The sequence below is a fragment of the Balaenoptera physalus genome (genome assembly GCF_965194825.1).
Source record: "Balaenoptera physalus genome assembly, chromosome: 1".
Taxonomy (NCBI): Eukaryota; Metazoa; Chordata; class Mammalia; order Artiodactyla; family Balaenopteridae; genus Balaenoptera; species Balaenoptera physalus.
In genome coordinates, this window is record NC_138882.1 from 187,705,126 (window position 1) to 187,729,711 (window position 24,586).

At 43.7% G+C, this 24,586-nt stretch overlaps 2 protein-coding genes across 6 annotated transcripts in view; one reads left to right on the top strand and one right to left on the bottom strand.

Annotated features, from left to right (window-relative positions):
- Window positions 1-397: 397 nt before the first annotated feature.
- UBIAD1 (UbiA prenyltransferase domain containing 1) lies at window positions 398-17,419 on the bottom strand. The gene is made up of 2 exons (XM_082414220.1): window positions 16,541-17,419; window positions 398-2,884 (listed from the first exon to the last, which is right to left on the bottom strand). The coding sequence occupies exons 1-2, from the start codon at window positions 17,067-17,069 to the stop codon at window positions 2,397-2,399; spliced, it is 1,017 nt and encodes a 338-aa protein (XP_082270346.1). The 5' UTR covers window positions 17,070-17,419; the 3' UTR covers window positions 398-2,396.
- Window positions 17,420-23,109: 5,690 nt separating this feature from the next.
- The window catches only part of MTOR (mechanistic target of rapamycin kinase), a 126,187-nt gene continuing 124,710 nt past the window's right edge, over window positions 23,110-24,586 (top strand). For 2 of the 5 annotated variants that reach the window (XM_082414044.1, XM_082414047.1), the window contains exon 1: window positions 23,110-23,235. The gene's annotated coding sequence lies outside the window, so the exon portion shown is untranslated. The remainder of the gene's footprint in view (window positions 23,236-24,586) is intronic. The other 3 variants (XM_082414045.1, XM_082414048.1, XM_082414046.1) reach the window with 3 other exon arrangements.

A 24,586-nucleotide genomic window follows, 5' to 3' on the forward strand; every position in this document is an offset into this window, starting at 1 on the left:
CTATTATCCATTCCACGTATCTCTGCTGTGTTCATGAGGCCACATCGTCAAATGCCCAGCAGAAACCCAAATGTCCCCTATCTGCTGCACATTCCCAATCTATCAGCAGTGACCTGCTCAAGAAAAATGAAAGTAGGAAACGACAGAAGGAAACAAGGTTAATCTGGCCTGCCTGGCTCTTGGCAAATCCATACTGGCTCAGAGGGGTCCCTACTGTCTTTCCTAAGGGCTCATCAAATCTGGTCAAACTCACCGCCAAAGATCAGGCACCCCACCCCCTCCCCACTACATGTGCCTGCGCTGGTCTCCTGAGGTTTATGAATCAGAGTTCACAAGCAGACGATGAGGCAAGCAGCAGGAGGAGACCACAGGGAAATGGGAAGCCAGACCACTGATAAACATTTTCCTTTTTTTAATTAAAAAAATTTGTTTATTAACAAGTCTAAAGAAAACCTTCATTGAATCAGGGGATGTAATACAAATTATAGTGACCTGCATATAAAACCTGGCATCAAATTTGGCCTCTTAGAAAGATTTATATATAAAAATATGCATTAATACCTGCGCCAGAGCACAGTGCAGAGGTTAACTGACACCCCCGAAGGGAGGGCTTACCAAGGTGGTCTGGTCTGTGGACGCAGGGAGCTCTCGGTCCGACGGCCTCAGGGGTGAGCCTTATGTGACAATGGCCTGCTGGGAAGGAGCCCGAAAAGCTTGTCTCTTTGAAGGCAGGACTCCTGTGAGCACCAAAATGCCACTAGCCTGGCATAAAACAAAAATGGTGCTGGGAGAAGACAGACAGGAGAGACGGCTGTCCTCCTTTTCCTCATTACTGGGCTCGGACCACTATTTGAAGATTCTGGAACTCTGCAGACAAACCACCTTTAACTTTAGAGGAACTTTCGCAATTTCCAAATATGTTTTTTCCAAGTAAGCTACCCAATTCTAACTCAAGGAGCCAAATCATAATTGGCCTGATTTTAAGGATTAAGAGCTAGTTCTGATGTCATTTTCTACAGGCCAAGACCCTGAAATACCTATCAGAATGGCTATAATCAATCACAACAGAAAAGCATGATGACGATGGTCTCAATCTATTTTGGTCTTGGACCCAATGCAACCAAGCAATTCTAGCCCAGAAGTTATACTTCACAGACACTGAAACAAGAAGCAGCTTTGATCAACACTGGCATTCCCCCATCCTGGGTACAAACTATCTCTGCACAAGGCAACCGAAGCCTTTGGGAAAAGCCGGGTCAGAATTGTACATCTGTCCTCAAGGAGGGGGATGCAGTTTCTTCACTGTTGAGCCTGTCACTTTGGCTGAACAGGGTCAGGACTGTCTGGCCATTGGCTTCTTCACTCATGGAGGAGCCGCTGTCCCTGGGCTGCTCGTCCTATGGTTCTGTGGACAGGGGCAACCATCCCTGACTCAGCTGCTAAGCTGCTGCCCAAACAGCAGGGCTCCACGGATGGGAGACGCACAAGTGGGGACCTGAAAGAAATGGAGGGCGGGCGTAGGGGAGTGCGAGGAAACGCGATGGGGCAGGAGAAGAAGCGGCCTCGTGGGCCTTCAGTAGTCGGCAAGGACCGCCAGGGCCTCTACAACTTCAGAGTGCTGCTGGTCACTGAAAGGGCTGGGAGTCCTTCCCGTCATGCCAGGGGGCTCTACAAGGGGAAACCAGCCGCCCTACCAGTTTCTATCCAAAAGCAGAGTGATTTTCTCAGCCGCCTCCAAGGTGATGTTGTTTGTTTTTTTTTTTCCTTCCAAGCCCTCGGCTCCACTGTCCTGCTGCAGGGTGATCTGATGCTTTTCCTCAACTGTGGCAATAAGTGAAGTGAGGACAAAAGGGTCTGAATCACAATTTAGGCAAAAAGCCTAGAGCCCCGTCGGGCTGTTAATGAGAGACTTTCTCTCTCAAGGCAGTGTATTTCAGGACCCAAGTGCTCAGGGTAAGAGACAGGGGCTCCTTGTCACTGGGGATCATCAACGTATCCTGCCAGACCAAAATAGCACAGGACACTTGGCCCAGTTACTATGGCTCTTTCAGGACAGGAGGCCAACCTGGGCGGTTCCTTCACCAAGTCTTAGGGCACTGTAGTCCACTAAAAGTGACCTGACAACACCCTCTAGTGGAAATTATAAATAAAACAAGGGCCACGCGTCCAATTTACCTTGTTCTGACACCAGAGTGGTTTCAAGAGTCCCCATAAAACGGAATAAAATAACAAAAACAAAACATTCTCTTTAAGAATGTAATAATAAAAAAAAGGTGGGCGTTCACAAGCCATCCTTAAGCCCCTCGCTGCCAAATCACCTTCCCTCCTCAGACACTCTGCCTTCAACACATTCTAAGAAAAGGGGGACGTGTTGTGGGGTGCGGCTACTGGCCCCCTTAGAGTTTGGGCAGACTGCCTGCTGGTGCCAGAATGATGCTGGAAACGTAGAAGAGGCCCAGCAGAAGGTTGAGTTTGGCAGTCCTCTGGGGCAGTTTGTTGAAAGTCTGGCTTCGGAACTGTCTCTCGAGGGAAAAGGCCATGGGAATGGTGAGCAGGGGCAGTGCCAGGCTGATGCTGCAGTGCACAGCCAGGATGCTGAAGATCAGGTAGGGCAGGAAGAGCAGCGTGTTGTAGAGCACGTAGGAGAGAGTGGGGCCGATGAGGATGGCGAGCGTCACGATGCCAGCCTCCCGGTCGGACTCCATGTCCCTGGTGTTGTTGGAATGGAGGATGGCCTCGGTGCTAAGGGCGAGGGGGATGGCGTAGACCAGCGGGAAGACCGCCAGGGACCCCACCTGGACGGCGTAGGCGAACATCACAGCCAGCGGGCCGAAAGTGATGAGGATGATGAGGTCTCCCAGAGCCAGGTACTTGAATCCAATTCCTAGGCCAGGAAACACAGAGAGTTGGTGTGAGATCAGGGGCCGGAAACCGCGGCAGTCAAAAGGCAGGCTGCTGTGGCTGCACGGGGCACGTTCTTAGGCTGTGAAGCGGGGCAGTGGTTGCATTCCCCTCCCCTCCAGAGCAAAATCTGATTTTTTTCTCCAGTGGCACAGAGAGACAGAGAAGACTAATCGTTTAGCACCCAGTTCAGTCTCAGAGTCATCCCCGAGTTTTCCTTCCTGCTGTCCCCCAGCAAAGCCCTGCCACAAAGAGCGGGGGCTTCCCAAACTAGTGGCTTCCAGTGGGGAAGAGGGTAGAGGGGCAAAACAGGGGTGGGGAGTGGGAGGTACAAACTACTGGGTGTAAGATGGGCTCAAGGATGTATTGTACAACACAGGGAATACAGCCAATATTTTGTAGTAACTGTAAGTGGAAGGTAACCTTTAAAAACTGTATAAAAGGGCTTCCCTGGTGGCGCAGTGGTTGAGAATCTGCCTGCCAATGCAGGGGACACGGGTTCGAGCCCTGGTCTGGGAGGATCCCACATGCCGCGGAGCGACTGGGCCCATGAGCCACAACTACTGAGCCTGCGCGTCTGGAGCCTGTGCTCCGCAACAAGAGAGGCCGCGATAGTGAGAGGCCCGCGCACTGCGATGAAGAGTGGCCCCCGCTTGCCACAACTAGAGAAAGCCCTCGCACAGAAACGAAGACCCAACACAGCCATAAATAAATAAATAAATAAATAAATAAATAAAAGAAATGACTCTATACCTTAAAAAAAAAAAACTGTATAAAAAATTGAAATAAGTTGAAAAAAAGAAAAAAGAGCAGGGGGTTCCGAGTCACAGACAGTTCAACGGGAGAGCCCGTGAAGGATCTCACAGGTCTTACGGTCCAGGGCTTGCGTTTCTTTCATCCTCCACCAACCCCTGCAAGACACTGCTTCTGCCAGGAATGCCCTGAGATCAGCCCCTCACGGAGTATCCACCCCAGCCTCCTACTTTTCAGCCACAACCTCTGGAAGCATCTTCTGGTTTCGAAAATCTCCAGTTAATCTCAGCGAAAGTTCAGGGTTCCCAAACTCCAGACAGAGCAACTTTCACCCACATAATGAGTAAAACAGCTAAGACAGGGAACTTATAACACTGCTTCCCCTCTCTGGTTCCCATGAAGTTAAAACACTAAATAATCCCTAATTTTTCCTCCCGTACTGCTAATCTACTTCACATCCTGTCTAATCCCCATCTTTCAAACTGGCCCAGTTGCTCCATCCCCAAATCCAAGTCACAGTCATCTTATGCCTGGAATACTGCGACACCCTCCCAACTGATGCCTCAGCTTCTGTTCTCATAACCACCTCCCCCTCCCCATCCCTAATCGAATCTCCACAATGCAGCCAGAATGATCCTCTCAAAATACCAAGCTAGTCATGCCCCTCCCCCAACATACACCTGAAAACCCTTATCAACAAGTTGTCCTCCGGATAAAAAAGCCCCAGATCTTCCACCTAGCTCACCTCTGGCCCTGCCCTGCCTCCCTCCTGCCTGACTTTGAGCCCTCCTCCCCTCCCCGCACATACTTCTTTCAGTTCCTCAGGGCCTTCAGACACTCCCCCAACCCCGGCCCCTTGCCTGGCTAACTTCTACTCATCCTTCAAGACTTTAAAGACCATTCCTCAAGGCAGCCTTCCTCAGCCCTAGACCACATTTGGTCCCCTTGTAATATGCTCCACAGCACCCCGACTTCCACTTTCATAAACTCCATCACACTTCTAGTTTTTTTTTTTTTTTTTTTGACCGCACCGTGTGGCATGCGGGATCTTGGTTCCCCGACCAGGGATGGAACCCGTGCCCCCTGCAGTGGAAGCTCAGAGTCCTAACCGCTGGATCACCAGGGAATTCCCACACTTCTAATTCTTAATCTCTGTCTCTCCCACTAACCTGTAGGTTTCAATGAGGGCAGGGCCTTGTGTCTGGCCAGTTAACAGCTGGCTCCCCAGTGCTTGACACAAAGGCTGAACTGAACACAGAGCTACAGTAACAAGCACCTGGAATTTGGAACCAAGGTCATGAAAAATGTCCCACTTGGATTGAAACAGGTAAAGCAGCATGGAAAGGGTGAGAGACACCCACTCAAAGAGGTGAACCACACATATATTGCTACAGAAGCCTGGGAAACCTCTGATCTAATCAAGCTACCAAGGCATGGCCTCAGGATCAGAAAATTTAAAAAAAAACTATTGGGTCATCAATTGCATTTTAAACAGCCTAAAATGATAAGGGACAATGATCTGTAAAAGATCTAAAAGCATGGTAGCCACAGAACAAGATGCAGCCCAAGTTTACCTCCACACCTAGTGGTTGGGATTCTTTAGTGCTAAATGACCACCCTTGATTCTTTGGAATGAAGCATCTCCAGGAAAGGGTATAAAAGGCATGGCCCTTGATACCCCCAACACACAGCAAACTAATTCTGTACTCCCCAGGCAGTGTTTTGATAAATAATTTGGTTGTCTGAGGACATGCCCTCCAGGAGGAAGGTCTCTCAAGCAGCACCTCGGCTCCAATTCTAAATTAGGAAATTGATGTCATGTGCGGTATCTCACACATTTAGGCAACTACCCCTGCCCAAGGAAGATGCCAGGCAGGAATGCTCCCAGCACCAATCTAGCAAATTTCTCCACCAGCTGTCTGCTATTCTTCTGCATTTGTTCTCAGCTCTCCAAGCAGACTTCGGGGCTCTTGACCTCTGGCAAGAGTACCCAAGAACACCACCTTAGATTGCCTGGCAAAAAAACGTGAGCAAAGCTTCTTGAGGTTATCTGACACCAGAAAATGACAAAGCCCTTGAGCAGAAAGCCCTGTTTCCTGAGGGTCCGACCCAAGGCTCATGTGCTCCACCTGATTCAGAGATGTGGCCCACCTGGCAGTTTCCTTTTAGGCACTCCCCTCCTCCCAACACCATTTTCCACATGAGCCAGCACAGTGAAACATTGGGCCAGTTCTCCACACAGCAGCCAGAATGAATTTGTCAAAACATAAATCAAAATGTTGGCATAAAAAGGATGTGGAGTAACTGGAACTCTCATGCCTTGCTGGTGGGGAGGTAAAAGCAGTAGAACCACTTCAGAAAACACTTTGGCAGCTTCTCATAAAATTAAACATCATCTACCCTATGACCCAGTAATTCGATTCCTAGGCATTTACCCAAGAAAAATGAAAACAAATATCCACAAAAGACTTTAATACGAATGTTCCGTTATAATAGCCAAAATACGGAAATAATCCAAAAGTCACTGAACAGGATAATGGATAAACAAATTGTGGTATGTCCATACAATGGTTACCTCTCAGTGATACAAAGGAACTACTGATACACATGACAACACAACGAAACTCAAAAACAGGCACAAGAATTCATACTGAATGATTCCATTTACATGATGCTCTAGACCACGCAACAGTGGTTGCCTCTAGATGGGGTGGGAAGAGTGGGGTTGACAGGGAAAAAGCACAAGGAAGCTTTTGGGGGTGACAGAAATGTTCTGTATTATGGTAGGGGTATGGGTTATACAGCTGTATGTATTTGTCAAAATTCATCAGACTACAACACTTAAAATCCATGCATTTCACCATATGTCAACTATATATCGATAAAAGTCAACGTTAAAAAAAAAACACATAAATCAGATTATGTCATTACCCTGCTCAATACATTTCAATGTCTCCCCATTTGTTCATTCAATAAATATTAAGTACTGACTACTTGACAGGCACTGTTCTGGGCACCATGGAGAGAACAAAGAGACTAAAATCCCTACCCCCAGGGAGTTTACAGCCTAAGGGGGAAGATAATTAACAAAGTAAGTACTTTATGTGGTTAGAATGTAACATGTGCTATGAAGAAAAAGCAGAGGAGAGCAATAGGGAAGGCACTGTAGGGGAAACACAGGGTGTGTGTGTGATTTTATTTTATTTTTTTCAGCTGCTGCAGAAAAAAATTGTTATTGTTTTGTAATTTTAAATAGGGTAGAAGCTGACATTAGAGCAAATGGGTGGCAGTTAGAAAGCAAATCATACACACAGATGGGGGAAGAGCGTGCTAAACAGAGGAAACAGCATCTCAAAGGACCTGAGGCAGGAGCATGCCTGGCGTGTTCCAAAAACAGCTAGCAGGGCAGTGTGGCTGGAGCATGGTGAAGAGGAGAGCAGGTCAGAGCGTTGGGGGAGGTGGGGGTGGAGCAGATAATGTCAGGCCCTGGGGGTCATTGTAAAGACCCTGGCCTTCACTCTAATGAGCTGGGAGCCACTGGAGAGTTTTGAGCATACGACTGACATAGCTGCAGGATTACTCTGGCTGCTGATCTGGGAGCACCGGGAAAGGGACAAGGGTGCATGCACAGAGACGGGTAAACAATCAGCAGAAATAAACGAGGGAGATGACAGTGGTAGTGGTGGGAAGTGACGAGAAGTGGTCTGGTCCCAAATGCATTTTAGAAGTGGAATCGCTACAATCCTGCAGCCTGTGGAACAAAAACCACATTCACAGAAAGATAGACAAGATGAAAAGACAGAGGGCTATGTACCAGATGAAGGAACAAGATAAAACCCCAGAAAAACAACTAAACGAAGTAGAGATAGGCAACCTTCCAGAAAAAGAATTCAGAATAATGACAGTCAAGATGATCCAGGACCTCGGAAAAAGAATGGAGGCAAAGATCGAGAAGATGCAAGAAATATTTAACAAAGACCTAGAAGAATTAAAGAACAAACAAACAGAGATGAACAATACAATAACTGGAATGAAAAATACACTAGAAAGAATCAATAGCAGAATAACTGAGGCAGAAGAACGGATAAGTGGCCTGGAAGACAGAATGGTGGAATTCACTGCTGCGGAACAGAATACAGAAAAAAGAATGAAAAGAAATGAAGACAGCCTAAGGGACCTCTGGGACAACATTAAACGCAACAACATTCACATCATAGGGGTCCCAGAAGGAGAAGAGAGACAGAAAGGACCCGAGAAAATATTTGAAGAGATTATAGTCGAAAACTTCCCTAACATGGGAAAGGAAATAGCCACCCAAGTCCAGGAAGCACAAAGAGTTGCATACAGGATAAACCCAAGGAGAAACACGCTGAGGCACATAGTAATCAAATTGGCAAAAACTAAAGACAAAGAAAAATTACTGAAAGCAGCAAGGGAAAAATGACAAATAACATACAAGGGAACTCCCATAAGGTTAACAGCTGATTTCTCAGCAGAAACTCTACAAGCCAGAAGCGAGTGGCATGACATATTTACAGTGATGAAAGGGAAGAAGCTACAACCAAAATTACTCTACCTGGCAAGGATCTCATTCAGATTCAATGGAGAAATCAAAAGCTTTACAGACAAGCAAAAGCTAAAAGAATTCAGCACCACCAAACCAGCTCTACAACAAATGCTACAGGAACTTCTCTAAGTGGGAAACACAAGAGAAGAAAAGGACCTACAGAAGCAAATCCAAAACAATTAAGAAAATGGTAATAGGAACATACATATCTATAACTACCTTAAACGTGAATGGATTAAATGCTCCAACCAAAAGACACAGGTTTGCTGAATGGATACAAAAACAAGACCCATATATATGCTGTCTACAAGAGAACCACTTCAGACCTAGGGACACATACAGACTGAGGGGTGGAAAAAGATATTCCATGCAAATGGAAATCAAAAGAAAGATGCAGTAGCAATACTCATATCAGATAAAATAGACTTTAAAATAAAGAAGGTTACAAGAGACAAGGAAGGACACTATATAATGATCAAGGAATCAATCCAAGAAGAAGATATAACAATTATAAATATATATGCACCCAACATAGGAGCACCTCAATACATAAGGCAACTGCTAACAGCTATAAAAGAGGAAATCAACAGTAACACAATAATAGTGGGGGACTTTAACACCTCACTTACACCAATGGACAGATCATCCAGAGAGAAAATTAATAAGGAAACACAAGCTTTCAATGACACAATAGACCAGATAGATTTAACTGATATTTATAGGACATTCCATCCAACTACAGCAGATTACACTTTCTTCTCAAGTGCGCACAGAACATTCTCCAGGATAGATCACATCTTGGGTCACAGATCAAGTCTCAGTAAATTTAAGAAAAGTGAAATCATATCAAGCATCTTTTCTGACCACAACGCTATGAGATTAGAAATCAATTACATGGAAAAAACCCGTAAAAAACACAAACACCTGGATGCTAAACAATACGTTACTAAATAACCAAGAGATCACTAAAGAAATCAAAGAGGAAATCAAAAAATACCTAGACACAAATGGCAATGAAAACACAACGATCCAAAACCTATGGGATGCAGCAAAAGCAGTTCTAAGAGGGAAGTTTATAGCAATACAATCCTACCTCAAGAAACAACAAACATCTCAAATTAACAATCTAACCTCACACCTAAAGGAACTAGAGAAAGAAGAACAAACAAAACCCAAAGTTAGTAGAAGGAAATAAATCATAAAGATCAGAGCAGAAATAAATGAAATAGAAACTAAGAAAACAATTGCAAAGCTCAATAAAGCTAAGAGCTGGTTCTTTGAGAAGATAAACAAAATTGATAAACCATTAGCCAGACTCATCAAGAAAAAGAGGGCGAGGACTCAAATCAATAAAACTAGAAATGAAAAAGGAGAAGTTACAACAGACACTGCAGAAACACAAAGCATCCTAAGAGACTACCACTCTCTTAGTAGAAAGACTAAGCAACTCTATGCCAATAAAATGGACAACCTGGAAGAAATGGAGAAATTCTTAGAAAGGTATAACCTTCCAAGACTGAACCAGGAAGAAGTAGAAAATATGAACAGACCAACCACAAGTAATGAAATTGAAACTGTGATTAAAAATCTTCCAACAAACAAAAGTCCAGGACCAGATGGCTTCACAGGTGAATTCTATCAAACATTTAGAGAAGAGCTAACACCCATCCTTCTCAAACTCTTCCAAAAAATTGCAGAGGAAGGAACACTCCCAAACTCCTTCTATGAGGCCACCATCACCCTGATACCAAAACCAGACAAAGATACTACAAAAAAAGAAAATTACAGACCAATATCACTCATGAATATAGATGCAAAAATCCTCAAAATACTAGCAAACAGAATCCAACAACACATTAAAAGGATCATATGCCATGATCAAGTGGGATTTATCCCAGGGATGCAAGGATTCTTCAACATATGTAAATCAATCAATGTGAGACACCATATTAACAAATTGAAGAAGAAAAACCATATGATCATCTCAATAGATGCAGAAAAAGCTTTTGACAAAATTCAACACCCACTTATGATAAAAACTCTCCAGAAAGTGGGCATAGAGGAAACCTACCTCAACATAATAAAGGCCATATACGACAAACGCACAGCAAACATCATTCTCAATGGTGGAAAACTGAAAGCATTTCCTCTAAGATCAGAAACAAGACTAGGATGTCCACTCTCACCACTATTATTCAACATAGTTTTGGAAGTCCTAGCCATGGCAATCAGAGAAGAAAAAGAAATAAAAAGAATACAAATTGTAAAAGAAGAAGTAAAACTGTCACTGTTTGCAGATGATATGATCCTATACATAGAGAATCCTAGAGATGCCACCAGAAAACTACTAGAGCTAATGAATGAATCTGGTAAAGTTGCAGGATACAAAATTAATGCACAGAAATCTCTTGCGTTCCTATACACTACTGATGAAAAATCTGAAAGAGAAATTAAGGAAACACTCCCATTTACCATTGCAACAAAAATAATAAAATACCTAGGAATAAACCTACCTAGGGAGAGAAAAGACCTATATGCAGAAAACTATAAGACACTGATGAAAGAAATTAAAGATGACACCGACAGATGGAGAGATATACCATGTTCTTGGATTGGAAGAATCAACATTGTGAAAATGACTATACTACTCAAAGCAATCTACAGATTCAATGCAATCCCTATCAAATTACCAATGGCATTTTTTACAGAACTGGAACAAAAAATCTCAAAATTTGTATGGAGACACAAAAGACCCCAAATAGCCAAAGCTGTCTTCAGGGAAAAAAACGGAGCTGGAGGAATCAGAATCCCTGACTTCAGACTATACTACAAAGCTACAGTAATCAAGACAATATGGTACTGGCACAAAAACAGAAACACAGGTCAATGGAACAGGATAGAAAGCTCAGAGATAAACCCATGCACCTATGGTCAACTAATCTATGACAAAGGAGGCAAGGATATACAATGGAGAAAAGACAGTCTCTTCTGTAAGTGGTGCTGGGAAAACTGGACAGCTACATGTAAAAGAATGAAATTAGAACACTCCCTAATACCATACATGAAAATAAACTCAAAATGGATTAGAGACCTAAATGTAAGACCAGACACTATAAAACTCTTAGAGGAAAACATAGGAAGAACACTCTTTGACATAAATCACAGCAAGATCTTTTTTGATCCACCTCCTAGAGCAATGGAAATAAAAAAAAAAATAAACAAATGGGACCTAATGAAACTTGAAAGCTTTTGCACAGCAAAGGAAACTACAAACAAGACAAAAAGACAACCCTCAGAATGGGAGAAAATTTTTGCAAACGAGTCAACAGACAAAGGATTAATCTCCAAAATATATACACAGCTCATGCAGCTCAATATTAAAAAAACAAACAACCCAATCCAAAAATGGGCAGAAGACCTAAATAGACATTTCTCCAAAGAAGACATACAGATGGCCAGGAAGCACATGAAAAGCTGCTCAACATCACTAACTTTAGAGAAATGCAAATCAAAACTACAATGAGGTATCACCTCACACCAGTTAGAATGGGCATCATCAGAAAATCTACAAACAACAAATGCTGGAGAGGGTGTGGAGAAAAGGGAACCCTCTGGCACTGCTGGTGGAAATGTAAATTGATACAGCCACTATGGAGAACAGTATGGAGGTTCCTTAAAAAACTAAAATTAGAATTACCATATAACCCAGCAATCCCACTACTGGGCATATACCCAGAGGAAACCATAATTCAAAAAGACACATGCACCCTAATGTTCATTGCAGCACTATTTACAGTAGCCAGGACATGGAAGCAACCTAAATGCCCATCGACAGACAAATGGATAAAGAAGATGTGGTACATATATACAATGGAATATTACTCAGCCATAAAAAGGAATGAAACTGGGTCATTTGTAGAGACATGGATGGATCTAGAGACTGTCATACAGAGTGAAGTAAGTCAGAAAGAGAAGAACAAATATCGTATGTTAATGCATATATGTGGAACCTAGGAAAATGGTACAGATGAACCGGTTTGCAGGGCAGAAATTGAGACACAGAAGTAGAGAACAAACGTATGTACACCAAGGGGAGAAAGTGGTGGGGGGGTGGGGGGGGCCTGTGATGAATTGGGAGATTGGGATTGACATGTATACACTAATATGTATTAAATGGATAACTAATAAGAACCTGCTGTATAAAAAAATAAAATTCAAAAATTCTATACTACAAAGCTACAATAATCAAGACAGTATGGTACTGGCACAAAAACAGAAACATAGATCAATGGAACAGGATAGAAAGCCCAGAGATAAACCCATGCACATATGGTCACCTTATCTTTGATAAAGGAGGCAAGCATATACAGTGGAGAAAAGACAGTCTCTTCAATAAGTGGTGCTGGGAAAACTGGAGAGGCACATGTAAAAGTATGAAAGTAGAACACTCCCTAACACCATACACAAACATAAACTCAAAATGGATTAAAGACCTTTATAAATGTAAGGCCAGACACTATCAAACTCTTAGAGGAAAACATAGGCAGAACACTCTATGACATAAATCACAGCAAGATCCTTTTTGACCCACCTCCTAGAGAAATGGAAATAAAAACAAAAATAAAACAAATGGGACCTAATGAAACTTAAAAGCTTTTGCACAGCAAAGGAAACCGTAAACAAGACCAAAAGACAACCCTCAGAATGGGAGAAAATATTTGCAAATGAAGCAACTGACAAAGGATTAATCTCCAAAATTTACAAGCAGCTCATGCAGCTCAATAACAAAAAAACAAACAACCCAATCCAAAAATGGGCAGAAGACCTAAATAGACATTTCTCCAAAGAAGATATACAGATTGCCAACAAACACATGAAAGAATGCTCAACGTCATTAATCATTAGAGAAATGCAAATCAAAACTACAATGAGGTATCATCTCACACCGGTCAGAATGGCCATCAACAAAAAATCTAGAAACAATAAATGCTGGAGAGGGTGTAGAGAAAAGGGAACACTCTTGCACTGTTGGTGGGAATGTAAATTGATACAGCCACTATGGAGAACAGTATGGAGGTTCCTTAAAAAACTAAAAATAGAACTACCATACAACCCAGCAATCCCACTACTGGGCATATACCCAGAGAAAACCGTAATTCAAAAAGACACATGCACCCAAATGTTCATTGCAGCACTATTTACAATAGCCAGGACATGGAAGCAACCTAAATGTCCATCGTCGGATGAATGGATAAAGAAGATGTGGCACATATATACAATGGAATATTACTCAGCCATAAAAAGAAACGAAATTGAGTTATTTGTAGTGAGGTGGATGGAGTTAGAGTCTGTCATAAAGAGTGAAGTAAGTCAGAAAGAGAAAAACAAATACAGTATGCTAACACATATACATGGAATCTAAGGGAAAAAGAAAAAAGGTCATGAAGAACCTAGTGGTAAGACGGGAATAAAGACACAGATCTACTAGAGAATCGACTTGAGGGATATGGGGAGGGGGAAGGGTAAGCTGTGACAAAGTGAGAGAGTAGCATGGACATATATACACTACCAAACGTAAAATAGATAGCTAGTGGGAAGCAACCGCATAGCACAGGGAGATCAGCTCTGTGCTTTGTGACCACCTAGAGGGGTGGGATAGGGAGGGTGGGAGGGAGGGAGATGCAAGAGGGAAGACATATGGGAACATATGTATATGTATAACTGATTCACTTTGTTATAAAGCAGAAACTAACACACCATTGTAAAGCAATTATACTCCAATAAAGATGTTAAAAAAAAAACAATTCAAAAAAAAAATTCTTTAAAAAAAGAAAAAAAAAAAGTGGAGTCAACGGGACTTGCTGATGGTCTGGATGCAAGATGTGAGAAAGAAGAGTCAAGGATGATGCCCATGATCTTCAGCCTGAAGAACGAGAAGGATGGAGTTGCCATTGAGTGATATGGGGAAAGCTGAGGGTAGAGCAGATTTCGTTGGGGAGCAGATGAGAAATTTGGTCTCAGATGTGTCAAGCTTGAGATGCCTGTAACCTCTCAGAGAAGTTACTAAGTAAGAAGTTGGATTTGAGTTTGGAGTTTAGTGGAAAGATCTGGTCTGGAGGTAGAAATTTGTCACCAGCTTAATAGATGGCAATAGAAGACACGAGACTGGCTAAAATCCCTAAGGGAGTAAATGGAGCTAAAGAAGAGAGGTCCAAGGACTAGGCTTGGAGGTTGGGAGTGAGGAGGAACCGGCAGAGACTGAGGCCGTATGAGACAGCACGATCTAGCCCCTGCCTGCCCCGACAGCTGCATCTCAGTCTTCCTCTTGATCACGCTGGCCTTTCAGCAGATCCTAAAAGATGCCAAGTCTTCCCCTACTCCAGGACATTTGCATTTGCTGTTCCTTCATCCCTGAAGGACCCAAATCAGACCCCAATTCTGCCCATGGCTGGCTCCTTATCTGTCAAGTCTTAGTTTAAGTGTCACCTTCACAGAGAGGACCTCTTCCATCCACCACTACCTGATACATTCATTCTATTTCAGCACCCTGCTGATTTCCCTCATTGAACTTTTTACAATTGGCTGCCAGGACACCACAGTCTCTTGCTTTTCTTCTTTCTCCTCCAGATGCTCCACTGCAGTTCCCTTTGCCTTCCTTCTCCTCTCCCCACCTCTTAATGTTGGAGTGCCCCGGGGCTCACCCTCAAGTCTATCAACACTGCCCCGCTCCGAGATCTCCCCCCATCGTACAACTTTATCTATGTGCAAGACTCCCAAATGTCTCTATCTCCAGCTCAGACCTCTTCTCCGAACTCAGACTCATATCCAACTATCAGTTTGACACCCCCTTGGAGATCTAATACATTAAGATGTCCAAAGTCAATTTCTCAACTTTCTCTCCACAGACCTATCTTCAACCTTCTCTCTCTCACTAGACATCAACACCACTATTCCAGTTACTCAGGACAAAACCTTAGAGTTATGTTTAATTTCTCTGTTTCTCTCCTGCCTCACATCCCAACTACCAGCAAACCCTGTTTACCTTCAAAATAAATTCAGAATCTGACTACTTCCCTCTCCGCTACTCCCACCCTGATTCAAGCCACCAGACATCTCTTGCCTGGTTTACTCAACAGCCTCCTTCTGGGTCCTCCTGCTGCTACCCTTACCCCTCTTTATCCATTCTCAGTACCTTGGCCAGAGTGATTCTTTTAAAACATTAAGGCTTACAGCATTTTTGTGCCACCCTGCCCACCGTCCGCCAACAAACTTCTCTTACTTTTCCTCCTTTTACTCTCTCCCTCATTCACACCCTGGACTCCATGCTATTCCTCCAACTCTTCAGGGACACTCCTGCCTTTGGCAACTGCTGCTCCAAGATACTCTTCCTCCAGATATCTGCTCAGGCAACTCCCTCACCTGTCACCTCTTACAATCTTTGTTCACATGTTACCTTTTTTACGAGGCCTACCCTGATCAAACTAGTTAAAGCAGTCAGCTGTGTCCTCCTTCCTTGCTCTCCTTCTTTTCCCTATAGCACTTATCTTCTTTTCAGGTACTGTAACCAAGGTACAAATTCATCCTGGCTTACCAGGAACGCTCCTGGTTTCCAAAGCCCCACATCTTAGGAACACTCAGTGCTGAGCAAACCAGGATGTTGATCATCCTACCCATAATTTACTATTTTTATTTTCTGTCTCTCCTCATGATATATAAAATCACTTCCACAAGGGCAGGGACTTGACTGCTGTGTTCACATAGAACAGAGCCTGGCACATAATAGGTGCTCAATAAATAGGGCTTAACCACCAGCCCATCACTACCTTAATCAGCCTGCTGCAAGGGATCACCTAGCAAACTAGCTGAAAATAATTAGGTGTATAATTTGAGCTTTTCAAATTTAATTACACTAAAATTTGAAACTGTGGCATTATAAGGTATGACCAACCAGTGGAAACTAGACACAAAAAATTTCCATATATAAGTTATTCCTAACATCCATAAACCAAGCCAGGAATGCTATCCCCCAAATCCACATGACCCAAACATTATAGATTTCACATAAAGTGGCCTAATTCAGAAAATAACCTTTGAGGACTTCCCTGGTGGTCTAGTGGTTAAGACTCCAGCTTCCACTCCCAGGGGGCGCCGGTTGGATCCCGAGTGAGGGAAGTTCCACAGGCCGCGCGGTGCGGCCAAAGGAAAAAAAAAGGAAATAACCTTTGACACCTCTCCACTAACCGTATAATTCCTATGCAAACCGCAGTTTCCAATACCGGCAACTAAGACCTGCAGCATAGCAAACAGGCCAATTCTTACCTCCTGTGTAGAGAAAGGAGCCAGACAGGCCTCCGAAGTAGATGAGAGCTAAGTGCTCCAGTTTCAGAGGGGACAGGTAGTAGAGGCAAGCAGCACAGACACAGCCCAAGGTGTAGAGGAAGACTCCAAACCGGACGACATCCTGGGGCTCCAAGATTCGGTCCACCAGGGTCCTGTCATCACTCTTTTTGTGGTCAATGCCCTTGGAAAAGTCGTAGTAAGTGTTCACCAAATTGCCAGCCCCGTGCACAGCGAGGACAGCTACGGCACAACCCACCAATAGCCTGGGATCCAGGACGCCCTGGGATCTGTAGGCCAGGGCACTGCCCAGGGCCACCGGGGTGAGTGAGGCACTGAAGCTCCAGGGCCGCAGGGCCAGAACATAGGAGGCGCACTTCTGCCTCCACGAGCGCTGCGGTGGTCTGTCCTGCTCGGGACAGCCGTTCCCCAGCAGGTCCCTGTCCCCGACCTTGGCCGTCTCTCCTGCCTGGATGTTAATCTTCTCCCCCGGGACCTGCGAGGCCGCCATGGAGAATGCACTTGGGTGAAGTCAATGTTAAACAGTGAGCCACCCACACACAGCGTCCGCCCTGAGGCGAGGACGGGCGGGGCGGCGGACCTGACCTTCTTCGGTTCCACCCGGGGGCAGGGATAGGGAGGCGGCGGGGCCCGGGGACTGCAGCGAGCGGGCCTGGCACCCCACGAGGCCCGGCGGCACCTCCCCGACCTCCTATCACCTAGGCGAGGCCTGCTTCTAGACGCCCGCCTCGCCCTAAAGCCCGAGACTGAGCCGCGGCCGCCTCTACGGAGCTGCCGGGGCGACCATCTTGAGCGCCCGCCACTGTAGGCCCGCCGGGAAACAGGGACCGGCTGCGCGGGCCTGGGCCGGGGCGGGGTTGAGGGCGGGGCCAGGCTGAGGGCGGGGCCGGGGCTTGGGGGCGGGGCCGGGGCAGGGCAGCGACCCAGCGATCCAGCCCTTCCTCTCCCCGAGGGTCCGCGAGCGGCAATTGCTCCCGGACTTGCTGGAAATAGCCTCACTTAGTATCTCAAGAAGGGCCACGGAATGCGTGTCGCTTTACGACTTACCAAGAGCTTTCACTCACGGAAATAGGACTCATTCATTTTTCTTCATTCAACACGCATTTATTGAGCGCCTACTGTGTGCAGCAAGATTTACTGAACACCTACTATTGCACGCAGCAGTGAATAAAACGGACAAAAATCAGGGAGCACACTGAGGGTGATAAGAAAGATGTAATTAAACTTCCTTTTCAAATGGGAAAGCCGAAGCTCTGAAATGGGAAATGACGTCTAGGAAATTATTAGCTTAGCCAAGACATTGAAGCAACCTAAAGGTCCATCAACAGATGAATGGATAAAGATATATATAAAATGGAATATTACTCAGCCATAAAAAGAATGAAATATTGCCATTTGCAGCAACATGGATGGACCTAGAGATTATCATACGAAGTGAAGTCAGACAGAGAAAGACAAATATTATATGATATCACATATGGGGAATCTTAAAAATAATACAAATGAACTTTTTTATAAAACAGAAACAGACTCACAGAAACAAAACAAACATGGTTACCAAGGAGAAAGGGGGGGAGGGGTAAATTAGGAGTATGGGATTAAAAGATACTCACTACTATATATAAAATAGATAAACAACAAGGATTTACTGTACAGCACAGGGAACTATATTCAATATCTTGTAATAACCTATAATGGAAAAGAATCTGAAAAAGAATATATACATATGTATCTGAATCACTTTGCTGTACACCTGAAACTAACACAATATTTTAAATCAACTATAGCTCAATTTAAAAAAACTAAACTAAAATTAAAAAAAAGAAATTATTAGCTCTGGTAATAATCACAACAGAAATAATTCCCACTTTTTATTATGCATATTCTGTATACTGCCCTGACTGCCTTTTTATCTTTCTTCTAGTTTATGTACTTATTCATGCACAGAACTGCCCTCCTCCCCACCCACCAGTTGGCCAGCTTTGTGTCTCCATTTCCTGCCTTCTGGGAGCTTATGGTCCATATCTGTAGCTTGTTCTGGCTGGAGAGAACCAATTGTTAAATTTTTAGGAATTTTGTGAGCAGTCATTAAGCAAAGCCATTATTAAAAATTAAATTATACAAACTTACAAGTAGATCCATTATATTAAAAGCCAAGGTAACAAATACTCAAAACTCATTACTTCTTAATTCTTTCACTACACTTTACCATTTATGCTCTTCAGGTTATTTATGTCTATTTTATCTGCATTGTGGAAATACTACATAATGATATGCTGCCGCTTATCTCTTCCTACCTGTTCATTCAGTGATATCCGCTGGTGGTTCGAAATCTGCCATGATGGGAGTATTCATACCACACAAATCAGCAAATGCTTCATAATTGTTTTGTACATCATCTGGAATTAAGAAAGTGATGGAGAAAAGTTAATAATGCAGATTAAATTTTAAGAGTGTGTCAACTCTGTAGCTGTTTCGTTTTGAGTAGCAGCAAAAATTTGAGGAAATATACTTCCAGTATTAGAATATTATCCAATTCAGCAAAGAAGCCATTCGTGTCATTGACGGACTAGTGAAGTTCAATCTATCTCGATTGTTTCACTTTCCACCTACTCCTTAACGTAAAAGATAATACTGGGACTTCCCTGGTGGTCCAGTGGGTAAGACTCCGCGCTCCCAATGCAGGGGACCCGGGTTTGACCCCTGTTCAGGGAACTAGATCCTGCATGCATGCTGCAACTAAGGGTTCTCATGCCGTAACTAAACATCCCACATGCCACAATGAGGATCCCACGAGCCGCAACTAAGACCCAGCACAACTTAAATAAATATTTTAAAATATATATATATATATATTTTTTTTTAGAAAAGATAATATCAACCAACAGTCATGTTGGAACTACACTCATTGGTCAATGCAACCATAGGGAGGCTACACAGTATCAAAGAAAGCATACTGTTAGAATCAACTGGCTATATGGAATTTATAATAAAGAGTATTGTGTATTTTATTATTATTTGTAAGTTTTGTGCTACACATTCTTCATATTAGTGAACGTTATAATACACATATAACATATATGGACACAGGACTGACTACATGATTTTGGTGCCCAGTGCAAAATAAAAATGCAGGACCTCTTGTTCAAATATCATTAAGAATTTCAAGACAGAGCATTCTGACCTCACAGGTCACACATCATGAAGGGAGCCCAGTATATACATACATGCCGCCCTCCCTTCCCAGCTGGTTGTTAAACATTTACAGCTCCACCACCCAGCACATACTTGCAATGCTGGCCAAACCTGAATATCCAATGCTGTCGAATCAGACAAGAGGAAGAAGCAGATATGTTCAAATCCTGGCTCTACCACTTACCAACTGTATGACCCAATTCCTCTGGACATCAGATTACTCCTATACAAAGTGGGAACAATATGACTGCCTCATTCATAGAGATGTTCAGGAACAGCAGTGACAGCATTTACTGACTGTTCATATGTGTCATACAGTGTTTTGGGTACTTTACATGTATTAGCATTTAACCCACACAGTACCACCTACCGAAGTAGGTACACTGTAATCCTTCTAGTCTTTTTTTGTTTTTGTTTTTGTTTTTTGGCTGTGTTGGGTCTTTGTTTCTGTGCGAGGGCTTTCTCTAGTTGCGGCAAGCGGGGGCCACTCTTCATCGCGTTGCGCGGGCCTCGCACTATCGCGGCCTCTTGTTGCGGAGCACAGGCTCCAGACGCGCAGGCTCAGTAGTTGTGCCTCACGGGCCTAGTTGCTCCACGGCATGTGGGATCTTCCCAGACCAGGGCTCGAACCCGTGTTCCCTGCATTGGCAGGCAGATTCTCAACCACTGCGCCGCCAGGGAAACCCCTCCTTCTAGTTTTGTAAATAAGGAAATAGGTACATAAGTGCTTTCTCATATAGTCAGTAAATGTTGGAGCTAAGTTTCAGATTCGGTTAGTTTTGACTCCAAGATGCTTTTAACCACTACTCTATAATGTCCGCCAAAACGCCTGATAGCTTGTAAGTGCTCAATAAATATTAGTTATTATTTTAACATAATGGACAAGAAAGCTCTTTGTAAACTGCAAAGAGACCTATAAATGCACTGATTACTATTGCTATAAAACCATCTTTGATTGTTAATTAGAAAACAGGGCCATACCACGTCTTAGGGAGACAAAACCTCATATATTGCTTGTGGAAATGAAAATTGATACCTCCCTTAGAGAGATGAATTTGACAATATCCATCGAATTACACATGCATTTACCCTCTGACCCTATAATCACATTTCTGGTACTATTTTGTATAGCTGCCAGGGAATAAAATTATATATCTACGAAGGCATTCATTGCAGCATCATTAGTAATAGCATGAATTTGAAAATAACACGTGTCCATCAACCGAGAAATGGAAATATAAATTATGATATATCCATGTGATGGAACACTATGCAGCTATAAGAATAACAAAAGAACAAGGAAGCCTTCTGTACACTAAGAAAGATCTCTAAGATATCCTAGAATTTTTTTTTAAAAGAAATTTATTTATTTAATTTATTTCTTTTGGCTGCATTGGGTCTTCGTTGCTGCGCGCGGGCTTCCTCTAGTTTCGGCGAGCGTGGGCTTCTCATTGCGGCGGCTTCTCTTGCTGCAGAGCACAGGCTCTAGGCACGTGGGCTTCAGTAGTTGCAGCACGCGGGCTTCAGTAGCTGTGGCTCGCGGGCTCTAGAGCGCAGGCTCAGTAGCTGTGGCGCACGGGCTTAGTTGCCCCGCGGCATATGGGGTTTTTCGCGGACCAGGGCTTGAACCCATGTCCCCTGCATTGGCAGGCGGATTCTTAACCACTGCGCCACCAGGGAAGCCAAGGTATCCTAGAATTTTAAAAAGTACAGAACAGTGTGTATAGCATAACAAAAGAGGGAAATAAGAATATATATTTATATTTGTCTTTTATTTACATAGAAATGTAAAAAATGTAAAATCTAGGGATACATAAGAACTAAGAAAATAAGTAGTGAAGGGTCAGGGGTGGAGCAAGACTTATAATGATACGCATAATTTTTAATTATTTTGAGATTTGAACAGTTAGTGTATTACATATTCAGAAATGTTTAACGACTAAATATAGAGATGTTGAAAACAAGTGAAAAATGTGAAATTCAGAGGAACAATTATTTCACAGAAGAATCAATGTAAAGATTCTAAACCTAAAGAAGTAGTCATGGGACTTCCCTGGCGGTCCAGTGGTTAAGGCTTCACCCTCCAATGCAGGGGGTGTGGGTTTCATCCCCTCAGGGAGCTAAGATCCCACATGCCTCATGGCCAAAAAAAACAAAACATAAAACAGAAGCAATATTGTAACAAATTCAATAAAGACTTTAAAAATGGTCCACATCAAAAAAAAAAAAAAGTAGTCACAACTTCTTTTTCTCTTAAATATGCCAAAGCGTTTTTTAGCCACAGAATATTACCAAACCTCTTTTATTTGGTAATTTAGTACTTCTGGAAACTTACACCTCTTCAACAAACACTTTTTATTTAATTAAAGTAAAAAAGTAAATGATGGTAATGTGTAAAGGAAAAATATGCCTTCCCCAAATTCCATTACACCTTAGTTGTATATTTTCCCCATGTGAACATAGACACATAAGAAACATAAATTTTTAATAGGTTATATTATACTTACATGGTATAATTGTGAACCCTTTTCCTTCTTAGCAAATATTCATCTACATTACGATTATTAATGGCTACCTACATTTTCCTTAATATAAATTACTATATTTTATTTAATCGGACTCCTATTGTGAGGTATTTAGGAATTTTCAATGTTTTCTATAATAAACAGACCGTGATTTTTAAAAAAAGAAATGTAGTCAAATTCCATTTTTGCTATTGATTTTCGAAAGGATGTTTTTTAAATGATACTACTTGGAAATTATTTGTTTACGAGCAGCTTATTTAGCTAAAACTTGTCTACGGTTTCTCGCGAATGATCTTGTGAGCTAGATAATTTTGGAAAAGTGGGGAAATCTAAAAGCGCTTTCAAATGCGTATTACATTTCACAAAAGAGAAATCACGGATGCACAAGTAGCGCTAGTCCGAAAATTCCACTTCTTTTGCTCCAGTAATTACAAGGCGCTGGCATCGCTCACACTCTGGTCTCGAAAATTAAACCCGGCGGGGTCGCGAACCTCCGCTTACCGCCTAGTGGTTCCATTCCACGGACCCAGACAGCGGAATGCACACCTCCACAGCCCAGGTGCAGAGGGGACTTATAGTAGCGATGCACCGGATGTGTGCGTGGAAGTGACTGAAGTCAACTCACGACCGATTGGTTCTCCCGAGTGGACCTAAGCCTCCTTTCACCTGCCACTGGCCACCGGGTTTGTCTATTTGAACAGTCCCCGCCCCCTTGAGAAGCCGGGTCCCGAAGCCTCACTTCTCCTTAATGACTATTGGCCGGTGTTCCAGTCCATCTTCCTCTTACGCCCGTCGATTGGTCCTTAGGGCTGGGAGCCCGCCTTCCCTCCCGCCCGGCTTAGAGGACAGCGGGGAAGGCGGGTGGTGGGGTCGGGGTCCTGAAGCGGCGGTACCGGCGCTGGCGACGGCAGCTGAGGCCTTGGCCGAAGCCGCGCGGTGAGTCTGGGACCTGGCACCGACCCCTCCAAGGCGGCGGAATTTCCAGACCCACGGTCAACCTGGTCCGTGGGGGGACCCCGGGAAGTCGTCCGTCTGGGACGTGAGGTCCCCTCAGTACTGGCCCCCACGGAGTTGGGCGCCGCCTGAGCCCTGGACCCGCACCCCCGAGGCAACGCCCACCTCCTCCCGGACCCGCAGGAAACCCCCGAGTCCTTTAGCCTGCTGTGCGTCTCTGGCGCCACGAAGGCCGGCCCATCAGCTCCTGTATTGCTGGGGCTCCTTGCCCATCAGTCGCCCCTTCTTCAGAGCCCCCTACAAATTGTCCTCAAAGAGGACCAACGTCAGTGTCAGCCCCTTGCGCTCCACCGTGGAGGCCTCTCAAGGACCCATTCCCCGGAGCTGAGCTCGGTTCCATCCCAGAGTTTCATCCTCTCTGCTTCCCCCGCCCCCATCCCTAGTTTCGGCCACCTGACTTTAACTTCTGTAAGCCCTCGCCAAGACCCTTCGGATATTTAACTTCTAGTATTTTAATTGAATTCTCCCTGGAGCAGATGGCCTGTGGGCCTTAGACCTTATAAAGATCTGCTGGTTCGTTCCTGAGACTGGAAATTCCTTGCTAGCCTCCCTCCCCCAGCCGAGCGCACACACTCTGTGGTTTTCTCATCTGGAGTCCTTGGGTTTCCTCTCCCCTGAAGGCTGACACTTCCTTCTGCACTCTTCTCGGCACTGGAGTATTTAAAAGCTTTTCAGAACCAATTATTTCCTGTTTTGTTTTGGTTTTTTCCTCTGCATTTCACAAATTATTTGAAAAATAAGAAGTTTTGAAAATTTGATTTTCTAATATAATCTGGACATACCTAGGATAGGTGCATATGTTACTGACATAGCAGTCTGCCAGAGCACTATCATGGCCACTTTATTGTGGTCGCCTGATTATTTGTATTTCCCCCTAGACTGTAAGCTTATTGAGGGAAGGGACAGGGCATAACTGAAGAATGAACGAGTGATCTCAGGAACGAATCAGTCTCTTTTAGAGCACATTCCAAGTCCTAATGTTCTATAGAACTGCGCTGTTATATACAATAACCATCAGCCACATGTGGCTTAGAGCACTTGAAATGTGATTGGTCCAAGTTGAGATTACCCTAAGTGTAAAATACACAGTAGATTTTGGAGACTCAGTACAAAAAAGAGAATAGAAAAATATATCAATAATTTTTATATTGATTACATGTTGAAATGATATTTGGGATGTATTGGATTAAATAAAATGTATTTTGCCTGTTTCTTTTTACCTTTTCGATATGGCTACAAGGAAATTTAAAGTTATTTTACATTTGTGGCTTGT

What these genes read in the sequence shown, in the direction of transcription:
- UBIAD1 (XM_082414220.1), bottom strand. Translation starts at nt 17,069, where the DNA reads ATGGCGGCCTCGCAGGTCCCGGGGGAGAAGATTAACATCCAGGCAGGA. An exon ending in CTCCTTTCTCTACACAGGAG is followed by an intron (nt 2,885 to 16,540) that starts GTAAGAATTGGC and finishes TTCCTGGCCTAG; the next exon opens with GAATTGGATTCAAGTACCTG.